The sequence below is a fragment of the Penicillium cinerascens genome (assembly GCF_028974065.1).
Source record: "Penicillium cinerascens strain IBT 15544 chromosome Unknown contig_24_segment0_segment0, whole genome shotgun sequence".
Taxonomy (NCBI): Eukaryota; Fungi; Ascomycota; class Eurotiomycetes; order Eurotiales; family Aspergillaceae; genus Penicillium; species Penicillium cinerascens.
This window is the reverse complement of record NW_026695290.1, coordinates 3,562,363-3,585,700: the sequence shown is the minus strand read 5'-3', so window position 1 is coordinate 3,585,700 and position 23,338 is coordinate 3,562,363. Positions and strand designations below refer to the sequence as shown.

The following is a 23,338-nucleotide window of genomic DNA, read 5'->3' as shown; positions in this document are numbered from 1 at the left end:
GTTCCATGTATTGCCCATGTTATCCAACTAAGCTTGAAGCAACTCCTGGGTCAGATGAAGGCAAATCCAAAGAACGACACTGCTCAAATGCAATAGACTGAATCCCAGGACCAATCAATTCGTTCTAGACAACAAAAACGGGAGATCATTGACACTTTAAACAAGGCTCGTCACTATTAAACCTATTAAAAACCTACTTCTAATCTATTTTTATAGCTTCGAAGCTTAGCTGTCTTTATCAACGCAAGCCCATAGCGCCGTGAAGCTTTCTGTAGCCTCCAGACAGGTTCTATAGCTCTTGTTCCGATACAAGACGTTCGTACGCGGTGGAATTCGACGTTTCTAATGCTTCGTCGTGCTAAACGACTGCAATCCGTCTTAGATGAGTTTTGCTCGAAGTACGGCCATCCGCATCTTATGCTTGACCAAGAGCAATGGCGTCAGATTGACTATTTGCTCTGGATCACATAGCCGTTCTTCCAGTTCACCACTGCGCTATCGAAAACCAAAGATGTCACCGTCTACCTTGTCTTTGCTATCTACAATAAGCTCTTCGACCATCTTGAGAAGTCGATTAAGCAGCTTACAAGAAAGAAGATAGCCTGGAAGAAGCTTATGCTTACCGCTCTCTATGCGGCGGAGGAAAAGCTTAGGCAGTACTATAGTAAGACGGATGACATTCCTGGTGATCTCTTTGCTATTAGTACAATGCTCGCACCACAACATAAGCTCCAGTTCTTCTGGAGTAAAGATTGGGGCCCTGAGTGGCTTACTAGATATAGGCAAAGCCTCGTGGACTACTTTGAACCATATAAGCAACGTCTGTCAGAGGAACAGACAGAGAACGGTGAAGGATCTTCTACGCAGAGTGTAGGCATAGACCTTGATCGGATGATTGGTCTAGATCAGACTATCCAAGCTAGCCAGCAGGACGAGCTTGCAAGATATCTCGATGGTGGTAAGTATCCTTATTTTATTAATCACTAGGCTTATACTAATATATATACCTTAGCCACCGTTTCTAGTATTCCAATACGAGCGTTCTGGAAGGAGAACCAGATTACATTCCCTGCGCTTGCAAAGCTCGCGCGTGATGTGCTCTCAATTCCTGCAACTGGCGCCGGCGTTGAGCGGCTATTTAATACTGCTCGGGATGTCTGTCACTATCGTCGAGGCTCACTAAATGCTACAACAATCCAGGAGATTATGTTGTATAGATGTACGACGCAATTTGAAGTCGAAGAGGACGAAATCGCTTTTCGGAAGGAGTATCTTTCTGCAGGGGAGATAGAAGCGGATCATGAAGAGAAAGATGCCCAACAACAAGAGGGTACTGTCGACCCGATTAGTGACAATGAGGAGAGTAATGAGGACGATACACGGGTGGGTTTAGTCCTTGTTCAAACGCAATCAACAACGGAAGGTCCCTCGAAACGTGCTCTTGGAAAGAGAAGAAAGAGTGTTGCATCTGAACCAGACACTGAAGGCTATAAGGATAGTAACGAGGAGGAAGATATTCCTCTACCAGAGACACAACAGCGTGTCTCAGGAAGATCTAGGAAGCGGCCGCGGCATGATGATGATCAGTTCATAGTTTGTTAGTTTGGTTCTAGAATTGAAGACATTCATACTTATCCTTGACCTTATTTCTGCAGGAATACACTACCTGTAAGCTAGATACCTATAAATACAGCCCATAAATGCATAATATATACATATCACGAGGTTCTTCATGTTTGTATTGTTTACCAACCCGTGGGTAACCCGCGGGTAACCCGCGGGTTTAATATCTCAACCCGTACCCGACCTTCGGGTCCATACCCTCGACCCAAAACCCGCCAAGAAACGGGTACGGGTCGGGTCCAACCCGTCTACCCGCGGGTTTAGGCGAGGTCTAAGTCTATATATTCGTCTACGTCGACGATATACTAATCACAACATCAACAGACGACCTCATACAGCGCACCAAGCGCTACGTCTCAGCAAAATGGTCCATCTCCGACCTAGGCCCTACATATCATTACCTAGGCCTTAAGATCGACCACCAGAGAAAGAGAGGCATCCTACACATCTCGTAGAAGACCTACATTAATAGGATCACTGCAAAGATAGCCACGGGCAACATGAAACGCCGGAAACCAACGACCCTAATAACCAAAGAGCTCCATCCACCAAAAGAAGGTCATCAGGCCTCGCAGACAGCCATCAAAACCTACCAAAGCGGTGTAGGATCGCATATTTATGCGATAATAGTGTCAAGACTAGACATCGCTTTCTACGAATCTACCCTCTTAAGCTACCTCCTAAATCCTGATAATGACCATTTTAACGCCTTATAGAGAGTTAATGACTACCTCCACCACTCCAGCGACCTTAGAATCACCTACCGCGCATCGAAACACCCCACCAAGGGCGACACGGCCGCATCTACGGCGAGCATCGATGGCAATACTAGTAGAGAGGACGGAATAATAAGGGGATACGTAGATACATCATTCGTATCTACGGTCGACCGAAAAAGCCATACGGGATATACCTTCTTCCTTGCAGGAGGGCCAGTCGTATAGAGCTCTCGCCGCCAAAGCTATATCGCCAAATCATCAGCAGAGGCCGAATATATAGGCATCTCTGAGGCTAGCAGCGAGGCTATCTAGCTACAGAATCTAATGCGAGAGATTAGCATTATAGGCCCCTCTCCAGCACTCATCGCGACCGATAGCCTATCCGCAATGGCCATATCAGAAAATAGGAAGACCCACGGCTAGTCAAAGCACATCGACGTCTATTACCATTAGATAAAAGAGCAGGTCCAGACCTCCAAGATCGCCCTACACTATATGCTAGGGAAACAGCTAGTCGCCGACGGCCTTACGAAAGCTCTACCCCAGGCGGCTTTCGAACAGTTCGTTAGATAGCTACAGCTTCAGAGAACACCGACAACGAGGTCTAACGGCGCAGCACGGGCCAAGGCGTGCTAATAGCACCTCCGGGGGTGCAGTAAGCATCCTACGAAACTAGCTACTATGCTGGTTGGCCAGAGACCCTAGAGACTCAACCTCTCCAGGACGAAAGAAGGCGATTCAACACCTTTCTACAAAATAGCATCTATTTCCTATTCAGGATTAGTGCCTATCTAAGCGAGATCTGGTTAGACCAATCAGAAGACGCCATTTCATTACGTTTTTTTTCTTCAGAAACGAGAGAAGCCAAGGGGGTATATTAGAAATTAGAGCCCTCATCCTAAGGCGCCAATATCGGTCGGCATCTCTCTGCCCCAATGGCTACTGATTGGTCAGCTAGGCCCATGAGGTTATTGGAAATGGGCGCCCGTATATGTAGGTTCCTTATCTATATCGCCTTCTTTGCTTCTTTTCAGGGGGTTTCCCCATGGACACCGGGCAGCGGTGTAGGAGAACATTTTTGTATGCATTTCTCTTAGAAAACAGTTCTCAGGGTAGGATATAAATATCCCCTGAGAACGAGTAGAAAAGACAATCAGAATTTACCATCAATTACCTGTCTATCTTCTTTTCGTCTGATTATCTACCCCCTAATTCTCAACACACGTAATTAAGAGTAGCTTGAAAGAATTTGTTGCAACAGACACTTATATGTGACAGCCCAAGAGTATGCTATGCGAATATATATATTTAGGATGAAGTCAAGCATTTACACTACTTCATCAAATCACCCACCATAACAATCGTATAGGTTTAAATTTATGGTGTATTCATATTCATACACTAATGTCAATTCTAAATACAGCCTAAATTTCTTTTATTTCATTAAGGAAGTAGGTAAATATCTCTAGTCAGACAATACAGAACTGGAACATGTGTTAATAACAGGTTATTTTTCAGCTGAATCATCAGAGTATACATCCTAATCGGGACAATTGTGCACAAGATGGGCGAAAGCGGGCCCGCCCAGGGCCGCCCTATGCGGGCACCATGGGCGGGCCTGGTATGTACGTGCCCGCCCGACGGGCTTGGACGGGCGGGCTACGGGCGGCCTCCTTAGGCCCATGGGCGGGCTGTGTCAAGGTCTATTATGGCGTTTTGGGATGGGTGGCTCGACTGGGGAATTTCCGCGTACACCGGCACATATGTCACTCCAGATCATCATGAGGAAGTGAAAGTAGAGAATTCTGCCTCGGCCTCGAATTATACCCTCAAAAAAAAGGGACTAACCGTGACACATGATGATATTGCCGCGGAACCCCGGAGCCAGTACGAAGTTGAGGAGCCCGAACGAGAGCTTTACTCTATTCAATACACTGCCCCTAGGTACTTGAGTAGAATATCTATTATGTAGTAGATAGTATTTAGCTCTAGTCCTACCCTCTCCAGGAAGGACAATCAATTATTCCGTTCCATTCTCTCAACGCAGAGGGTCAATTGTCATGTGATAGATTTATCTTAACTTCCAAGGTTTTCTTAGTAACCTACAAATCTTTCATTATCGCAATGGGTACCCCACCGTCATTACCTTTCTGCCCGAAGCACAACGTGCTTCCAAGAGTAAGGTTTACGGACTCCGCACGAAGGTTCGATAAAATTTGGTCCTGGTGGCAGTTTCTTTTGGACCCATGGAACTTCCACGGGAATTCCATGAACGGGGCCACGAGGACCGTGGGATTCACATTGGACGATAGGAGTTGGGACTAGGATTAAAACATCGAGGTCTCGTGGGACTTATTAAAGTTTACACTAACCGAGCGCCCGACTCAGTAGTACTGAGTCGGGCGCTCGGTTAGAGTGAATTTTGACGTAGTACTATGACACAATAAAGCCTCATAATTAACGATGATTGTTGGGATATCTGGTTGTAAAAAATGTCGCATTTACTATTAGTGTTTTTGGTGGCGAGCCCGGTGGGGATGTCGCCGTATACAACAGGGATGGGATTGCTGACTAACGGATATGTGGCACTCCAGGGCTGGAGGATCCCGTACTAAGAATAATCAACCTTGAAGCCACTGATAAGCGTAAACGAAATACCTGTCCTCGTCTAGCTAGTGCCTACCAATTTGCATTAAATTATTGTTGTGAATAGTAATTGAGATTTGAAATTATGCGATCGTGTTCACTGATTAAGTTTGGTGGCTAATGCGACTGTCTTGATTGGCCAGTATTTGGTGGGGCTTCCCCAGATCCTTGTTTGCTTTCCGGGGATAGCCTGTGTCCCCCCCACCCCCTCCCCAAACAGCGTGGCCGATGTGCTAGGGCCCCGGGGCCGGGCTGGCTACGGAAGGGCCGCAAGATAGAGATAATAGGAACGCGCTTGAGACGCTATATCTTTCCCTCTCCCCCGCCCTATATCTCGGCCGTCTCTCCTTTTCAACCTGCCTCCCTATATTCCCACACCGTTTCGTGGCTTCCTCTTCTTTTCTTTGCCCACGGCAAAATTCTGTCTTAACGTCTTCGTCTATTTTTGTCCATTGATTCACCTCTGTTCCACCGACCATGCAAGACCAACAAGACGGCGTGCAGGAGCTAGGCCCTGCTGCCGCTGACATGGGGCCTGGCGTTCTTAATGCAGAGAAAGGCGAGAAGCCTGTCCTGGACCCATATTCTAATGACCCTTTTGGCGACGAGGAATTTGCTGAGATCAAATATCGCACTATGTCCTGGTGGTATGATGCGCCTGCTCCTTTCCAATTCCTCCCACTCCTGGGCTATGGAGGCTATGAGACGTCCGTCACTAATCAGGATGGATTTCAATGAATAGGCAAGCTGGAATCAGTATGAATAACTCCCTTTCCTTCTCTGATCTGGTACGCTAACTTCTTTCTAGCTATGATCGCAGAAACTATTGCGTTAGGGATTCTGTCGCTCCCGTCAGTGATGGCGTCAATCGGCATGGTCGCGTGAGTGCTCTCTTTCCCTTATCACACCTCACTCTCTTTTTGCTGTGTGAAACAAAAAAACCTAACAGGAGAGTCTGAAACAGTACGATTATCTTGATTCTCGGCCTCGGCTTGATCGCGACGTATACAGCTTACGTAATTGGACAGTTCAAATTGGCGTATCCCCATATCCATAGTATGGCCGATGCGGGTGAAGTTTTGCTAGGTCGGGCCGGACGAGAGATTTTCGGTCTAGCGCAACTGATCTTCCTGGTTTTCGTTATGGGAAGCCACGTTCTGACCTTCGGTATAATGTTGAACACCCTCTCAAATCACGGAACATGCACGATCGTCTTTGATATCGTTGGTATGATAGTGTGTTTTATCTTTACCCTGCCTCGAACTCTCAAGAAGGTTTCCTGGCTTTCTCTTGCATGTATGTGAGCACGCCCTATTTTGGATCGCGATAAGAGACTATATGCTAAGACCCTCGCGCGATTGATAGCGTTTATTAGCATCGTTTCGGCCGTTATGATCACTATGATCGCTATCGGTATCGAGCATCCAGGGAAAGCCGTTCAAGCCACTGTCCATAATGATTTTTACCTCGGATTTCTTGCCGTTACCGACATCGTCTTTGCCTACGGTAGGTTTTACCTCTCGGCAGCGTTGCCGATAAATTTTCAACCGTTCCATCTAGCTTTATGCTAACGTTGCGGATGCAGCGGGACATGTGACCTTCTTTAGCTTTATGTCCGAGATGAAAGACCCTAAGGAATATCCCAAGACGGTCTACCTTCTGCAGTCAGTAGACACCGCGTTATACCTGATTGCCGCCGTAGTGATCTACTGTTATGGAGGTCAACAGGTCGCCTCACCGGCTTTGGGCTCCCTTAGCTCCGTTATGAGCAAGGTTGCTTATGGCATTGCCATTCCTACGGTACGTGTCTGCGATGGAGAATTTTTGCCTTTGAGTTTGTTTTAATGCTGATTGAGTGCGTAGATCATTATCGCCGGTGTCATTAATGGTCATGTGGCCACAAAATACATATACGTTCGAATTTTTCGAGGCACTGATCGCTTGCATTCGCGCGGTATAGTGGCCTGGAGCGTCTGGGTTGCATTGGCTCTTCTCCTTTGGGTTCTTGCATGGGTCATCGCCGAAGGAATTCCTGTCTTCAACGATCTGTTAGGCTTGATTGTAAGGAAGCCCTTGTTCTCTCTAGCTTGGAAGACGTACTTATCACAGATATCTTGCAGGTGGCCCTTTTTGCAAGTTGGTTTACTTGTAAGTCGCCCTATCCATTTGCATTGGCTCGACGGCATTAACATATTTATCGCTGGATAGATGGCCTGAGTGCTGTGTTTTGGCTTTACCTGAACAGAGGCAACTGGTTTTCTTCAACGAAAAAGACTTTCCTCACTGTTGTTAATATCCTAGTGTTCGGACTAGGCCTTGCGCTCGTGAGTGCTTCCCTCTGGTTGTCTGTCCTAATCAGAATACCTCTCGGACTGACAGTAATTATAGTGCGCTCTTGGACTCTATGTTTCCGGGAAGGCGATACAAGAGAGCTCTGGTGGATTGAGCTTTTCGTGTAACAACACGGCCTAAGACTGTTGATCTCTTATCCCGACGAGCACCAGAGAGAAGTCCATACTACGTGTTAGGGAGTTCAATCGCCCTGACGGAAATCATTCGTCTAAGCCTTCAGAACGGCCACAAGGGAACAAAGTGGAACTAAGGAGAACAAACCCGGGGGCGCACTGGCAGGAGTTTGTGTCGACATCCACGATACTAGTCATTGATTCCAACAATCTGATACGTCTCCTCGATAAATTTAGTCCTAGGGCCATCATTAGTAACCTGATTTGATGATAAATAGGAGTAAAATCGCTCTCCAGAATGAACAGTCTTCTTTCCTCGATTATCAGCACGTTCAGAATTTTGTGGGGACCCACGCTACAAGAGGAGCTGGAGAAGACAGTAGGTTTCGGCAAATATTATCGTGATTATAACAACTGTCAGCACTGACCACAGTCTGTGCAGACCTCAAAGCCCTCATGGCAGCCGAGTTCGGACACTTCCATCCTAGCCTGGTGCATATCATCCAGGATGCCCCAATGTCACCGACTGGCCTCTTCACATCCACGATCCCTTGTCCATTTGGAGCCGGCGCAAGGTCGTCCTGATAGGAGACGCAGCGCATCCAGGATGTATACATTCCGGGTCTCGTGGCTTTTGCGACTATTCTGTGAACTAGTAATAGGCCAGATGTTGCCCTTTGGTGGCCAAGGCGCCAACCAAGCGATTGAGGATGCTGGGGCCCTTGGGGCACTGTTAAGGGGGGTCATTTCACCTACTGAAGTGCCTCGCCGGCTAGGATTGTTCGAAAAGGTTCGTCGATTGCGAGCGTCACGCGTTCAAGTTCTGTTCAAGACACGACTGGGAAAGGAGAAGGCAGTGGAGGCCGAACTACGCAAATATGCCGATCTGCCAGGTGCTAGTATGCCCATCATATCTACCACCGGGACGTCCTTATCGAATTCGCTCGCTGACGTGAGAATTAGACATACCGACATCATTCCAGGAGCGATATCAGCATGACTTCTCGTAAGGATCTCTCTATTCAAGGATATTGTCGCATTCTGATAGAAAAAGCGCCCTGCTAATCTTGAAGAAATAGGTTTGACGTATATGAAAGATGCCGGGAAGTGCTGACCTAGGCATTTTAGGCCAACTGGCATTCGGCCATTAGTTAAACTGGGTCGCAGCATATGGCTTGCCTGTGTGGTTAGCCCAGTAGAATAGAAATGCCATTATAATCCCCTCTGTCGGCGAGAATCAGGATGCAGATCCTAGGAGTGTTCGTAGAGTTTTAATCGGGAGGCGGGTTGGGTCGGATTGGTTAGCTTCCCGTCCCTACCCTCGCGGATTTTGGGCTGAGCTACCATAACCCGCAGCCCGCAGCAGATTGGGACTGGATTTTACGGGTGCTCGCAGAAACCCGAAGATTGGCAGCCTGGTCATTTCCAACGTCTAGCAAATGGAGAAGTAGATACTGAGTGAGCCCATACTAGTGTACCTAAGGTTGAACTTTTTGCTTTTTGCTTTTAAGTATTATTCTAGGTTGATCCTACGCATCATCCCATGAGCCGCGGCTTGGGTTAAAATTTTCTAATTTGTCTGTAATATAGATGAGAAGTCGGTGCGGGCTAACTCAATCCTCAAAACCCAGCCCGAACAATCCATTGGGTCGGTCACCCCAATAATCCGCGGATTATCCAAGTGAAAACCCAACCCACAGCGGACTGCAAAAAATATAACTCGACCCAGCCCAAATGCGGGTCGGGGCGGGATTGGGTTGGGGTTTGCGGATTGGTATCCACTATACGTGTGAGCTCTGCGGCTGTAGCCTTGGTGCGCCGATTTCATGCAGGAAAAATACCTTCCGGTCCAATAAAAGAAATCGCCGAGTCATCATCCAATGCATGTTTTGGTTTAGACTCCCATGGTGCTTATCACAAGTTAATCAAGTCCATTGATCGAGTTAAAATACTTGCCGACATTGGAAAAAGTCGAAGTCGACAGAAACCAAGCGTTTGCCCACAGTCACTGCGGTTTATAATTTCGATGAGTGTCAGCTGCGTCTTCTGCGTATGACAGACTGCCAGCGTTAATTGGTATTTGCATCCCTATTCTGAGTCGTATTGTTTTATTGAACTGCTGTTCACCATGATCAACGCCACCACTTACCTACTGAGTCCCACAGAGACTCCTGGCCTGGTGGACGCCAATGGGCTTACAGAAGAGAGTGCGAAGATGGTGACGGAGCCTCTCAAGGAGAACAATGAGAAGTACCATATCGTCTTCACCATCGAAGACCATATGGGTGTCTACCTTCACAACCACATCGCCCATCATGACTTGACGCCATGGGCCTTGGGTGCCAAGCCCAGTGTCCTTCGTTCCCAGCACGAAAGGAACACGTGTTACATGCGCGACGCGATGATTGTGGTTGAACCGTTGGTCCAGGACCTTGAGGATGATGCCATTTTCCGTAAGTGTTTAGGCCGGGAGGAGAACTTTCGCAATTTTGAGAAATAATTTCTGAAGCAGATCGCTACAAAGGGATACCAGGTCGTGTTGCAGAAATATTTGGTGGGCGAAGGAGAAGTCGCCAAGGATATGCGCTATCGTATCTACATGGGTAAGTGTTGGTCTGTCTCCAGTTTTGGGTGCGTGCATTGACGAAGACTGGGGGCTGACGGTGGCTGCCAGGGTAAGTTCATGGACTCATCCATATTGGCCTGGCGCTCGAGTTCCGGCAGCCGTTGCTTCTAGCCGAGGGACTGGCTCAAGCAGCAGTGCATCATGACATGTAGTATCAAGAGTATCTGAGCGAGGCCGATGCCCTGGCGGCAGAGAAACGGGAGTCACCCCTACCCTTGGCGACCCTGATTGATATGGAGCGTGCCGATCCCAAGATTAGCACTGTGTCAAGCCATGAATTCCACACTCAGACGCGCAAGCATTCGGGTCGGTAGGCGATGGACAAGGAGCTCGCACGCGATGGAGTCCTACCCAATGCAAAACAGGAGTGGTTGCGTCTGGCGGCGCGGTAGCGGGTGGATCCCAATGATCTAGAGCGAGCAACTGCAGAGCTCATCAACACAGCTGGTATGTTTCTGAACTAAGCCATTATTGGCAGGTTTGATAACCATCGCCTAGTTTATATCACCGCTGGTGCCCAGCTGCCGCCGTACCAGTGCACATTTGATTTCTATCTACTCCACTGCCTGACTGCAAGCATTGGCCATGTGTCCTTCTTGAGGGAGCCATCCTTCACCAACGAACAGAAATCGCTGTTGCTGGGGTACAGCGGACGGGTGTTCATGATGACCTATGCAGGCATGGGCTGCCCGCAGCTTCGATTAGACTATCTCTGCTCACACCGATCGAAGCTGCCAAATCAAGGCTGGGGTGAGGTATTTGATCGGGCCTGCTATCACGAAGATGACGGCCATATGTCCAAGATGATCCGTTTGACAAAGCTGTCCCAAGACCTGTCGGAACAATACGACTGTCTGCCGGAGTTTCGGGTGAAAAAGCATATGTTCTTGATAGCCGGAATTGCTATGATTGACTCCGCCAGCGAGCAGCCAATGACCTGGACCAAGCATTGGGACTTTGTTCGAGGGGCTGGGTATCCTGACGCTTGGACGCGGTTCCCGAAGCGAGATTACTGAGACACCATAATTAGGGTTGGGCTCAGCTGCAGCCATAGAGTATGTCTGAACTTCGTAGTATATCAAGTCTACAAAAGCAGGCAAAATATTATCAATATCGGCTGGTTTTGATTCTGCATTGCATGCATAGTAAAACATGTTTTGTGCATGCCAATTGCTTGTTTAATTTGCTTGGTATGACAGAGTCGATTTAATCACCGAGGGGACTATTTCGCGGTATAATATCCGACCCGAGCAGCCGGCTCCACACTGGTAGTTGCTGGGTTAGACTCAATTTAGTTTACCTCTGGGTATAAAATATTCATAAGAGACTTCGTCACCTCCGAGTATCTTCATTTTGTAGATACGCTGAATCCACATGTGCCTCGCGCCCCTTCGTCCACGGACAGTCGCCAACCGGAAATGATCACATCAACCATTCTATGTATCCCTAGGGGCCTTGCTCTCTGCTCTGTTCAGTTCGTTCCCGCTTTTATGGGTCCTTCCAACCGTCTACTATCTTCGATATATGCTGACTATCTGTTGCAGATGCATCTCCCGCCAAGTGCGGTCCGAAATCCAATGGAACGGCCACCGTTCCGTTGCACCAGGGGGCACCACTACGCATTCTGCCTCTGGGCGATTCAATCACATTTGGCTACGATGAACTAAGTGAAAAATCCTACCGACGTTACCTCAAATGCCTTTTGCATTCGGGCGGTAACCCAGTTACCTTGATCGGGTCCATCCAACATGGAGATTGGGCCAACAATCTCAACGATGGGTTCAACCTGCACACCATCGACCAGAATCTCGAAGCAGGGACGCCGGAGCTCACGAGGAAGGCAGAAGGACCAAATATTATCCTTCTCCATGCTGGCACAGTCAACTTTGTCCTGAAATTGAACGTGACCAATGCCGTATCGCGACTTTCGAACCTGGTGGACTTCATCACGGAGCATAACCCAGCAGCGCTTCTCGTGGTAGCACAACTAATTCCCAACGCAAACGCAACCACGCCGTCGTTCATCAACCACTACAATTCCCAGGTGCCAGAAGTCGTTCAATCGAGGGCCCAGTCAGGGTAAAAGGTAATCCTGGCGGACCTGACGCATCTCAGCATCCGGAACGACCTGCTGTGGGATGGCACCCATCTGAACGCACGTGGGGGCCAAAGGGTGGCAGAGTTTTGGTATCACGCACTTGTTTGGGCGGATAGACAGGGAATGCTTTCTCCAGCAGAGGGGTCGTTTGTGGATCTTGGGGCTTCTTCCCTTCCACCATCTGGCAAGTGCCCAGATTTGGTCTCTTAGCTTTAATCACAGTGTCTGGCTGTTGGGCCCTAGCTTTCCCGAGCTAAAGGCAGCCAGTATAGCTAAGAACTGCTTTTGTGGTAGTTCGGCGTCCTCATTGAATATAAAATGACAGTTGCATTCATACTGCTCGCTCTAGATGATACAAAAAGAGAGCGGTGTCCCAGCGTTTCAACCGCTACGGCTTCGGTCTAACATGACTCTGTCCGACACCACGAGTCGGTTAACGGGTTTTCATTTGGGACCACTCCGTTCTGCATAGTTGTCAATGCGGTTGCTTCTTTGAACAGTAGCCGTCTACTCTCACCGTCTGCGGACCTGGACCTGCACTCCCCACTGTCGGAAAAACCACCTGTTTTCGACCTTATACGCCGCTGGATCCAGAATTTGTACCTAAGTGTACTGTCAGCGTCAGATAAAACATGATATACCTGGATATTGTTTCACCTACGTCGTAGCTGAGCAGAATCGCAGCTGTGAGCTTTTTCAGCTCGAGCAAGGCCACATTCCGTCCCAGGCATATCCGTCGCCCGGCCCCAAACTAAAATTGACCGCGGGGTGAGCACATCCGCATAGCGGGGCTAAGAGTTTATTTGATGGGACCAGGGGTTCTCACCGTGAGCACACTCCGTTCCATTACCCGGTACTGCTCCTGGTCCACAAGCCACCGCTCAGGTCGCCAGTGGTCGGCATCTTCTCCAAACGTCGGTCGGTAATGATTGGCAACCCAGGGGTTGATTCCAACGACTGTTCGCCCTGGCAAGAACTGCCCGTCTATATTGATACCCTCCGGCGGAACCACCCGCTCGAGCGGCAAGCAAAACGGGGGATGCAGCCGAATGGCTTCACTGACGCAAGCGTCTAGATATGGAAGGGCCGAAATCTCACTCCAAGCTGGATACGGACTGGAAATCTTTGCCTGTTGATGTGCCTGTGAAAGCTCTATGTAGAGGCGATCCTTTGACACCGGGTGGCTGAGCAGGTTGTACCATAGCGTTTTCATCACCACGGCGGTGGAATCGGAGCCGACAATGACGTTTGAGAACGTCCACGATGTGACTGACCTATAGCATGGCTCGTTTTATTATCCCAGATCCCCACACGCATACATACTACGATTAGGGCTGCTCACCATGGATGTATCGAGGGGTCCTTGCTCTGGACATCCAGAAACCGCGAGAGAAAATCTTCACGAGTCACGTCATCGGCGCTGAGCTCATTCTTCTCAAGCTTCTCCCTGCGCTGACTGACGCTGTCGCTAACAATTTTCAGGATCGGCATGCCGGTTGCCGGGCGCCACAAAGTCACGATGGAATTCTTGTACCACAGAATGTCGAACCAGGGAATTTGGGTGACCTAGAAATAGTACATCAAAAGCCCATCGAACAGGAACACCGCATGCGGCTTACCGGAGCAGCTGTCTTCATGAAATTCCAGATAGCGCCCAAAAGACCCTCCGAGTCCTGGCCTTGTTCCAGGAAGCCATAACGTTTGGAAAAAGACATGGCCCCATCACCTCAAAAGCGAAGAACTGCAGCCAATCACCCATGTCGAAAGACACCGGTTGGTCTCGCGCAAATCGGCGGTCGAACTGCAGAAAAAGCTCCGAGATGGTGCGATCGACAAAGCACTCAAGAGTCAGCACATTGGAGAGCGAGAACATGGAGGCAATGGGCTTCTTGAGCCGTGTATGCAACACCTCGTCCCGCGTGTTAAACACCAAGGGCAATGCCGAGCCCTGTCGCGAGTACGGCATCAACGTGCGATAGAAGTTACCCTTCAATTATTGTAGGTTAATACCTTGTTCGGTCAAAGTCCTGTGTTCTTCACAAGCACGAAAGGTCGCCTCACCTTAGGAAAGCCGGCCCGGATGGGATAAATGACAGGAATCCATTTCGGATCCGAAATGGCGACCATATTTGGGCCCAAACGAACGAGATTTCCATAGCGCCGATGCAAGTCAGCATGGATCTCATGGGACCGTGCTTTCTTCACCCAGTATACTCGCTGGATGTTGGTAACCCGAGCCCAGAAAGGCCCGGGGATGTGACTTAGAGACCAGTAGACGCGTGCGACATGGGCAATAACGGGGACGAGGAGCAACAAGAGCAGGGCGGGAAGGCTATCATTGTAGGAGGCAATTTGTTGCAGCCGCGCCTGAATCATGATTCTTTTTTAATAAGATGAAGTTTTAAAGATATCGCTTTGTTTAGTTGTCCATCACAGTCCCAGAGGATGCTGGATTCTGCAGGGGACCGTGAGGGAGGTATGGTTAACAGTATCTCAACTGTGACCCGATAGTAATCGCACCCCTAGAACGACTGCTCTTTCATGTATCCTTGGTTTTCGTTGGGCCGTGCAGAAAACAAACTCGCCGAAACGATAGTACTTCTGCGGGTGACATTACGTAGGGGGGACTATCTCGGTACCCACTTGATATCACCAAGAAAATCGCCGAGCAGTCAGTCTATTGACTGAGAACGACAGACGACAGCTAATGCATGATAATATTGCTCGCAGCGGATTTATCCGGACCGGATTTACAATCCGAGGTGGTGGAAAGCCTATCACCCCATTGATGCCGGTTGGTTTTGATGACTATTCTATGCCACCCTAGACTCAACTGCCATTCGCTAGTTCACTAGCTTAGGATGGTTAGGGATTATCCATATTGACGGATTCCGTTACAGACCACGCCATTCTCTATCTATCTAAGTGCCTGTCAGACAGATATTCCCCGTCTTGAGATACTCGCCGCGTATACTAGGTCTTGCCAGGCGCAGGGAGCTCACGACGTGCCTCAGCTGGATGCCGCAAGCTGGAGTCGGGCGGCATACTAAAGCCCATGGATATTCCGGCCCTGACTGCAGTTGATGCATCATTACCCATCATAAAGTGAAACTTCAACGCTTCCAGTCATGCATGCACCCACAACGGCCCGCAACTCCGCCCCGGGCAAGACCCTGTTGCTGTTCGGGCCCCAGATACCTCGACTGATCCCGTCCCAAATGCTGAAGCTTCGGGCTACCATTCTACGCGACAGAGTGAACCTTGGTTTCCTATATCGCATAGTTCACAGCCTACCTTCTCTATGGGATTCCATCCATCAAACATGTCCAGCCCTTCGGCAACTGCCAGGTAGCCAGAAACTGAACCAATTGGTGCATTTCCTGGACACAGGAGAAATCTTAGGCATGGAAACTCCAAACAACATCCTCCTCGTGCCCCTGACGGTGCTGGCTCATATGGTTGAGTACCTGCAAACCGCACCTCAACCGACTGACATCCAAGGCTTTTGTACTGGGTTTCTGACCGCGGCTGCGGTTTCCACCGCGCAAAGCCGATTGGAACTCGACGACCTGGTCTCCCGCGCCCTTGCACTGGCGGTCTGCATTGGTGCTGTGATCGATCTGGACGAGCTTTCCCAGGTCGACCCCCTTAATCGGAGCGCCACTTTGTCGGTACATTGGTCGTCAGATGCAGAGAGACAACACTTAGAAAGCGTGCTGAAGCGGTTCCCCGAAGTAAGTATCGCCAAGGGATTGTCTCTTCACTGATTTTTCATACTAACTTGGATCAAATACAGGCATATATCTCCTGCGTGACAGATCGAGATCGGTCTACCGTGACCCTGCCAGTCCATGACAAAAGCTTGTTTAACGCGCAACTGGTGGGTACTAGCCTCGAAGTGTCATCCGTCGGGCTTTGTGGTCGATACCATCTTCCGGAGCGAAGGGAAGTCGTGGACCAGGTCAAACAACTCTGCAAACAAGATCCAGCCTTTCAGCTCCCATCCACGGACAATCTGGGGTTCCTTCTGCGGTCGACATCAGATGGAAAAGTCATAGGCAGTGGATTCCTCCACGATATCGCATTGGAATCGATCCTTGTCCAGACATGCCAGTGGTACGCAACGGTGGCGCAGGTCATGGACGCGCAATCTGGAGAGACCCTGAATGTCGTTTCGATCGGCGGTCCGGGAACATGTCCTCGATCCTTGGCCTGGGAACCAACACCATTTCCAAATGAGAATCACCGTTCCAACGGCACTTTTAACGAATCCGCAGCTCTTTCGTCTGGGGCGGACACCCCTGATGGTAACGTGGCCGATTTTCCCGTTACAGCCGCGGGCTCTGTTGCTGTCATCGGAATGGCATGTCGCTTTCCCCAGGCCGCATCACTGCAGGAATTCTGGGACTTGATTGCTTCCGGAAGAAATGCCGTCGGTCCTCTCCCAGAGAGTCGGTTCAAGTCTGCTCAACTGAATAGACAACCCAAGGGCCCGTTCTGGGGTAACTTCCTACAGGAGCCCGATGCCTTCGACCATCGCTTTTTCAAGATATCCAGTCGAGAAGCTGAGTCAATGGACCCGCAACAGCGACTGCTCCTCCAGGTAGTATACGAAGCCTTGGAGTCGGCCGGATCTTGCGCGCAGTCGGAGAGACAGACGGATCACGTTGGCTGCTATGTGGGCGTAGGGTCAGTGGATTATGAAGCCAGTGGCATCGCAAGATGCAACAGCATTTTCCGCCATGGGAACTCTCCGAGCATTTATCAGCGGCCGAGTAAGTCACTATTTTGGCTGGACGGGCCCGTCAGTTACGTTCGACACTGCATGCTCCTCGTCCGCAGTTGCCATTCATTATGCCTGCAAGGTGTCTTATTTCATTCCGTGGTCATCAAGTCTAGATCATATAATAATAACTTATATCCCAGGCTCTCCAAACCAACGAATGCTCAGTCGCAGTTGCGGGTGGGGTGAATGTCATCACTGCCCCGAGTCTCTATCAGAACCTAGGGGCCGCATCTTTCCTCAGCCCTACGGGTGCCTCGAAAGTGTTTGATGCGAAGGGTGATGGATATTGCGTGGTGAGGGAGCAGGCGTGCTTATCTTGAAACCGCTATCCCAGGCCATCAAAGACAGTGACCCCATCATCGGCGTTATTGCTGGGTCGGCTGTCAACCAGGGCTCCAATTGCAGACCCATCACCGTGCCAGACTCCGACTCCCAAATTAACTTGTACAGGCAGGCTCTCGCTGCCGGGGATATTCACCCAACAGACGTCTCCTACGTGGAGGTACACGGTACAGGTAAGTTATCTTCGACTATTTGGGCCTCTCATATCACGACCAACCTAACCACTCACGGATGCTCTCAGGCACACCTGTAGGGGATCCTATCGAGTGCGAGAGTATCAGGTATACCTTTGGGGGCCACGACCGCCCAGAGAAGCTCCTCATCGGCTCCGTCAAAGATGTAATCGGCCATACCGAAGCGGCGTCGGGTGTGGCTGGCTGCATCGAGACACTGCTAATGATGCAGAACGGGATTATTCCCAAGCAGCCCAACTTCAACCAGCTCAATCCGAAGATTCCCCACTTGGAGTCCGATAAATTGTCCATTGCGGATCGTTCACAACCCTGGACGTCCAAGGCTCGGACTGCTCTCGTGAACAACTATGGAGCTGCAGGTAGTAATGCGGCCATCGTATTGCAGCAGTACTCTCCTACGAGATCTCAACGGGCACTACTACCCATGACTACCGTTGAGGATATGGAGTATCCCTTCGTGCTCACAGCCAAGACGTCTGATAGCCTGCGTGTCTACTCCAGTGCATTGTAAGTGTTGTTGGATCGGGCTTCGGGCAAGAAGCTCAGCGTCGCCGATATTGCTTGGAATTTGGCTCGTAAACAGAGCCGAGACCTTGATTATATCCATACCTCGACGGCTACAAGTCTGTCTAACCTCTCACTCCAGCTTGAGGCTGTTGCCTCTGGTACTCAGGCGCCCACTAAGCTCCCCAATCCATCCCCTCCTGTGGTCCTTTGCTTCGGTGGCCAAACGGGGCTTACCGTCAATATCTCACAATACTTACTCGAGCAGTCGCCCGCGATGCAGCGTCATCTGGCTCGCTGTGACGAGGTCTGCCAGACCCTGGGATTGCCCTCGCTGTTCCCAGGTATCTTTGATCCTGCGTCCATCGAAGATCTGCCAACCTTGCATGCCCGTTTGTTCTCGGTGCAGTACGCCAGCGCAAAGGCGTGGATAGAGACCGGACTGCAGGTAGCCTGTATGCTCGGGCACAGTTTTGGCCAACTGACGGCTCTGTGCGTGGCCAACAGTATGGACCTTGCCGATGGCATCCGCCTTGTCACCGACCGTGCTCGGCTTATCAAGAAGCTCTAGGGAGCGAACCCGGGTGGCATGCTTGCAGTCGAGGGCGTCAAAGAAGATATCGACGCCGTGTTGACGAAGGCCAAAGCGCTCGGAGATTCTGTCCACATCGACATAGCGTGCTATAATAGTCCCCGAAACATCGTCCTTACTGGCGGCATGGATTCCATCCAAGCCCTTGAGCCACTCTGCCGCGCGTCAGGTGTCCTGAAGGTGACCCGGCTCAAGAACAGCCATGCGTATCATTCTGCGCTGGCCGATCCTATCCTTTCTAGCCTCCGCGCGCTGGCCGAGTCGATTTCCTGGTGGGAGCCCGCAATCCCAGTCGAAACATGCTCCCACGGTCAGAGCTGGTCCAATGTTGATGCTGCCAGGATCGTCCTACACACAAGAGAACCAGTCTATTTTGCAGAGGCTATTCAGAGGATCGCCAATCGTTATCCGTCCTGTGTCTGGCTGGAGGCTGGGTCCGCCTCTCCCATTATTCCGATGGTGCAACGAGCTCTGCCCTCTGCTCGTGTCGACGCACTTCTACGCATTGACCTGAGCGGTCCAGATGCATTGAGTACTGTTGCCAGAGCGACTTCGCGCCTCTGGGGCTTGGGTCTCCGGGTAACGTTTTTGGCCTTCCACCCTGCCCAGAACCCTCAATACCAGTGGGTGAATCTACCCCCGTATCAGTTCGCAAGGACAAAACACTGGATCGACTTCAAGCCTGCCGGTGTCCCTGAGGCTATGACAAGGTCCGAAGTCTCCAAGCAAACAGGGCTGGTCGAGTTGGTGGATCAGTACAACGGTACGGCAGTCTTCCATATCGATGTCTCGGAGACCGAGTTCTCTTTGGCTGTCCGCGGCCATGCGGTGCTCGGCCAAAGCCTGTGCCCAGCGTCCATGTACTTCGAGCTCGCAATTCGCGCGGCAAGAGTCTTGGCCGAAAGCAACGGCACCTCTCGCGCTCTTCCCTGCATTCTAGACTTGAGCATCGTCTCCCCTCTGGCCCTGAGTCCTCCGGGCCAGCTGACTTTGACATTATCCGCTGTCAAAAACAACCCCTCCTGGGATTTCTCCCTCTATACGCAGCCCGGCAAGGACCACGGATCGTCTCAGACAACGGTTCATGCCCGTGGAACGGTGGCGTTGCATCATGAGCAGAGTGCTGCCGCTCGCTTCCAGTCCCTACGCCGACTGCTGGGGCCATTTCGGTATGAGCAGATTGCCGGGGTTTCCGAGGCAGAGCGACTGTCAGGAGACGTGATCTACAAAGTGTTCGGGCGGGCCGTCAACTATGCCCCCTACTATCGTGGTGTTCGCAATGCGATTGCCTGCAATTCCGAGGTGACTGGAGAAATCCGAATGCCAGACGAGTGTGTGGTGCCCAGTGGCGCGTCCGACCCGCTCACCATCGACAACATCTTGCAGGTTGCCGGTATCCATGTTAACTGTCTGGCCAGCTGTAAAGCCGAGGAGGTGTTTGTATGCACATCCATCGGCGAAGGCCTTTGGAGCCGGGAGATTCTGGATGGCTCGTATGGCACTCGGAATTTGAGAGTCTACTCGAACTCGGAAGCAAAAGGAAAGAACTCCTTGGTGAACGACATCCTTGCCCTCGACCCTACAACTGGGGAAGTCGTCATGTTCCTGCTGGGGGCTCGGTTCACGGCGGTGGCACTGAGTTCTCTGCACAGGGCCTTGTCCAAGCTGAACGATCCAGTCCGAGCCACACCCTCAAGTCAGCCCGACTTCGCTCCACTGCCGGCTTCCAGCCCGCCGAAGCCCATTTCCACCGAGTGTATGCAACAGGTGAATGGGAGGCCCGATGGCGCGATTGCTGCAGTAGATAGCCAGGCTATTGAACCTAAAGCCAATTCAGCCGACGCCCTACGGCAGATGCTGAGTGATGTACTTGGTATCACGATGGCTGACATCCAGCCCAAGTCCTCCCTCGTGGACCTGGGTGTCGACTCGTTGATGATCACTGAGATTGCCAGCGAAATTAACAGACACTTCAGTTTGTCGATCACCGTCGCCGACCTGCAGGATCTGACGGATTTTACATCATTATTCCTGCGATTGAATCCGATGCTACCCCACACTTCGCAGCTCCGAGACGCAGACCACTCGGTCAGCTCGGGAGAGATCATCGATGAGAGCATTGCAAGCATCAGTAGCCGGTGGTTTTACACCCACCGCGCCGAATACGATGATGACGTACACGAAGCCCAACTCGGTCATTTCCGCCAACGGGTCTATCCTCAGCAGGAGCAGCCGGTGGTGGCATATGTGACAGAAGCACTTGCCCGTCTCGGTTGCGACCTCAGCTTTATCGACACCGGGGAGGCGTTGCCTACAGTCTCGTACTTGCCTAAACATGAGAACGTCATGAACCAGATCTTTAATATCCTTGAGGACGCTCGACTGGTTGTTCGTGGAAGAGAAGGCCAGTATCATCGGACAGACATGCCTCTAAGCAGAGCCTCGTCAGAAGATATTCACGGCCGCATCATCCAGGACTTCCCCCAGCACATCTCCGAGCATCTGCTCCTCCGCACCACGGGACCTATCCTGGCCGATTGTCTCGTCGGCCGTGCTGATCCGTTGTCACTGCTCTTCCGAGACGTCGAATCCAAACGGCTTCTCGAGGACGTGTACACCAATGCACCCATGTTCAAGGCTGGCACGTTGTTCCTGGCTCGGTTCCTCGTGCAGACTTTCCAGCAATTCACGGCTTCACGCCCCATCCGCATCCTGGAGCTAGGGGAGAGGCACTGGCGGCACGACCACCTTCTTGTTGCAGCAGCTGTCGACCGTTCAGAAGCAGGTTGACTACACGTTTAGCGATCTCTCGCCGTCCCTGGTGGCCGCCGCCAAGAAAAAGTTTGGGCGATACTCGTTCATGAAGTATCGGGTTCTCGATATCGAACATTCACCTCCAGATGAGCTACTGGGGCAATACGATATCGTCATCTCCACTAACTGCATCCATGCAACCAGAAACCTGGTGCGCTCATGCTCCCATATCCGCCATATGCTCCGCCCCGATGGCATCTTGTGTCTTCTTGAACTGACACTAAATTTGTTCTGGTTTGATCTCGTTTTCGGGCTATTGGAGGGATGGTGGCTGTTCGATGACGGGCGCAAACATGCCCTGGCCCCAGAGACCCTGTGGCAACAGAATCTGTCAGAGGCCGGATATGGTTGGACCTCCTGGTCTGAAGGGGCGACGGAGGAATCCAGGATACTGCGGATGATTGTCGCATCGCCCTCCGCCGAACCTGCGCCTTCGCCACAGCACGCTGCCATCGCCACTCCCCTGCCAACCCAGGAGACGGTGATATTTGCGACAAAGGATGCGGTGGCCTTGGAGGCGGACATCTACTATCCCTCCTCACTACAAATAGAAAGCAAGTTGCGACCGGTTGGTGAGGCTCTCTCTTCCTAAACATAGTACCGCGACATGCAGGCGCCTGACTTCTCATTCCTCTGTGATGCAGCGTTGATGATTCACGGCGGTGGCCATGTGATGCTTTCGCGAAAGGATGTCCGTCATCAGCAAACGAATCTGCTTCTTGAGCTCGGATTCACCCCTGTCAGCGTCGATTACCGCCTTTGTCCGGAGGTTACGCTCCAAGAGGGCCCGATGGCTGATGTCTGCGATGCTTTGAGCTGGGCTCGCGCCAGGCTACCGTGTCTGGCTCTGCAGCGACACGATATCCAGGTCACCGGTGATCGGATTGTGGCGGTTGGGTGGTCTACCGGTGGCCATTTGGCATTGAGTCTGGGCTGGACAGCACCTGAAAGAGGTATCCGGCCCCCAGACGCCATTCTAGCATTCTACTGTCCACTGGACTATGAAGACCCCTTTTGGTCCCATTCGAATCTTCCCTATGGTGAGACTATAGCTCGGGGTTATGATCTCTGGGGAGGAGTCAGGGACGCCCCCATCACGGCCCACAACCCTCCGCCCTCCATGTCTGCTGCTGGTGGGTGGATGGCAAAGAGCGACGCACGTTCCCGAATTGCACTGCACATGAATTGGCACGGCCAAACGGTGCTCATGCTGGTGCATGGACTCAACAAAAGAAAGGATCAGAAGAGTGGTGGTGCCATTTTGGACCTTCCCTGTCCACGGACAGAGCAGGTTGAATTCATCAGCCCGCTCGCTCATATTCGGCGAGGAGACTACCGTACGCCGACCTTTATTGTTCATCCCATCCTGGACGACCTTATTCCATGGGAGCAGGCTCAGCGTACCTACATGGAACTCGTGCAAAAGGGCGTTCCTGTTCATTTGAGACTTGTATATAGGGCAAAACATCTGTTCGATCTGCATCCACGTTATGTGGATAATCCTGACGCTCGTCAAGCCGTTATGGATGGCTATTCATTTCTTGCATCCTGGGTGGCAGAACACTAGCTTTGTCAACGTTGCACGTGGTCTATTGATGCTAATGAGCAGGAATTACCTGATGAATCCTTGCAGCTCTTCACTACAACCATTTTCGCCTGGAAACCGCGCGCTTGGCTATCTCTCACGGGGATTTTCTCTAGCTAGTAGCCCTTTTCTGAGTCGAAAGAGTAGTGATATTGAAGTATTGAGATCTCTTAAGGCCTATGTTACTTCTGAAGGACAAAACATCCACATGCCTTATCATCAATTATAGATTACTAGAGGCTCCTCGTAGTCATTGGCATTGCAAGATTAACATTTTTAGATATCAGTACAATCAACCAATCAATCAATCAAAGTTCATTTAACCTGATAAAGCCTAACTAGAT

The 23,338-nt window shown here is 50.8% G+C and overlaps 5 protein-coding genes across 5 annotated transcripts; 4 read left to right on the top strand and 1 right to left on the bottom strand.

The window, feature by feature from the left end:
- Window positions 1–5,465: 5,465 nt before the first annotated feature.
- Window positions 5,466–7,460, top strand: N7498_004460 (amino acid transporter; the record flags this gene model as incomplete). The annotated part of the gene is made up of 10 exons (XM_058451522.1): window positions 5,466–5,695; window positions 5,731–5,744; window positions 5,797–5,869; window positions 5,953–6,284; window positions 6,354–6,494; window positions 6,574–6,788; window positions 6,852–7,049; window positions 7,109–7,136; window positions 7,197–7,312; window positions 7,377–7,460. 10 exons carry the CDS (start codon window positions 5,466–5,468, stop codon window positions 7,458–7,460), a joined length of 1,431 nt encoding a protein of 476 aa, XP_058310984.1.
- A 2,121-nt stretch (window positions 7,461–9,581) lies between these two features.
- N7498_004459 (questin oxidase family protein) lies at window positions 9,582–11,095 on the top strand (the record flags this gene model as incomplete). Its single annotated transcript, XM_058451521.1, has 5 exons — window positions 9,582–9,906; window positions 10,079–10,128; window positions 10,232–10,385; window positions 10,494–10,526; window positions 10,578–11,095. 5 exons carry the CDS (start codon window positions 9,582–9,584, stop codon window positions 11,093–11,095), a joined length of 1,080 nt encoding a protein of 359 aa, XP_058310983.1.
- A 402-nt stretch (window positions 11,096–11,497) lies between these two features.
- On the top strand, window positions 11,498–12,162 carry N7498_004458 (uncharacterized protein; the record flags this gene model as incomplete). Its single annotated transcript, XM_058451520.1, has 2 exons — window positions 11,498–11,573; window positions 11,624–12,162. The coding sequence occupies 2 exons, from the start codon at window positions 11,498–11,500 to the stop codon at window positions 12,160–12,162; spliced, it is 615 nt and encodes a 204-aa protein (XP_058310982.1).
- Window positions 12,163–12,610: 448 nt separating this feature from the next.
- N7498_004457 (cytochrome P450) lies at window positions 12,611–14,553 on the bottom strand (the record flags this gene model as incomplete). The annotated part of the gene is made up of 8 exons (XM_058451519.1): window positions 12,611–12,641; window positions 12,695–12,780; window positions 12,839–12,928; window positions 13,004–13,451; window positions 13,520–13,743; window positions 13,797–13,850; window positions 13,904–14,164; window positions 14,239–14,553. The coding sequence occupies 8 exons, from the start codon at window positions 14,551–14,553 to the stop codon at window positions 12,611–12,613; spliced, it is 1,509 nt and encodes a 502-aa protein (XP_058310981.1).
- A 752-nt stretch (window positions 14,554–15,305) lies between these two features.
- On the top strand, window positions 15,306–22,976 carry N7498_004456 (uncharacterized protein; the record flags this gene model as incomplete). Its single annotated transcript, XM_058451518.1, has 10 exons — window positions 15,306–15,911; window positions 15,974–16,780; window positions 16,866–16,952; window positions 17,104–17,256; window positions 17,298–17,478; window positions 17,547–18,006; window positions 18,046–18,548; window positions 18,603–21,262; window positions 21,318–21,977; window positions 22,023–22,976. The coding sequence occupies 10 exons, from the start codon at window positions 15,306–15,308 to the stop codon at window positions 22,974–22,976; spliced, it is 7,071 nt and encodes a 2,356-aa protein (XP_058310980.1).
- Between the last annotated feature and the right edge of the window lie 362 nt (window positions 22,977–23,338).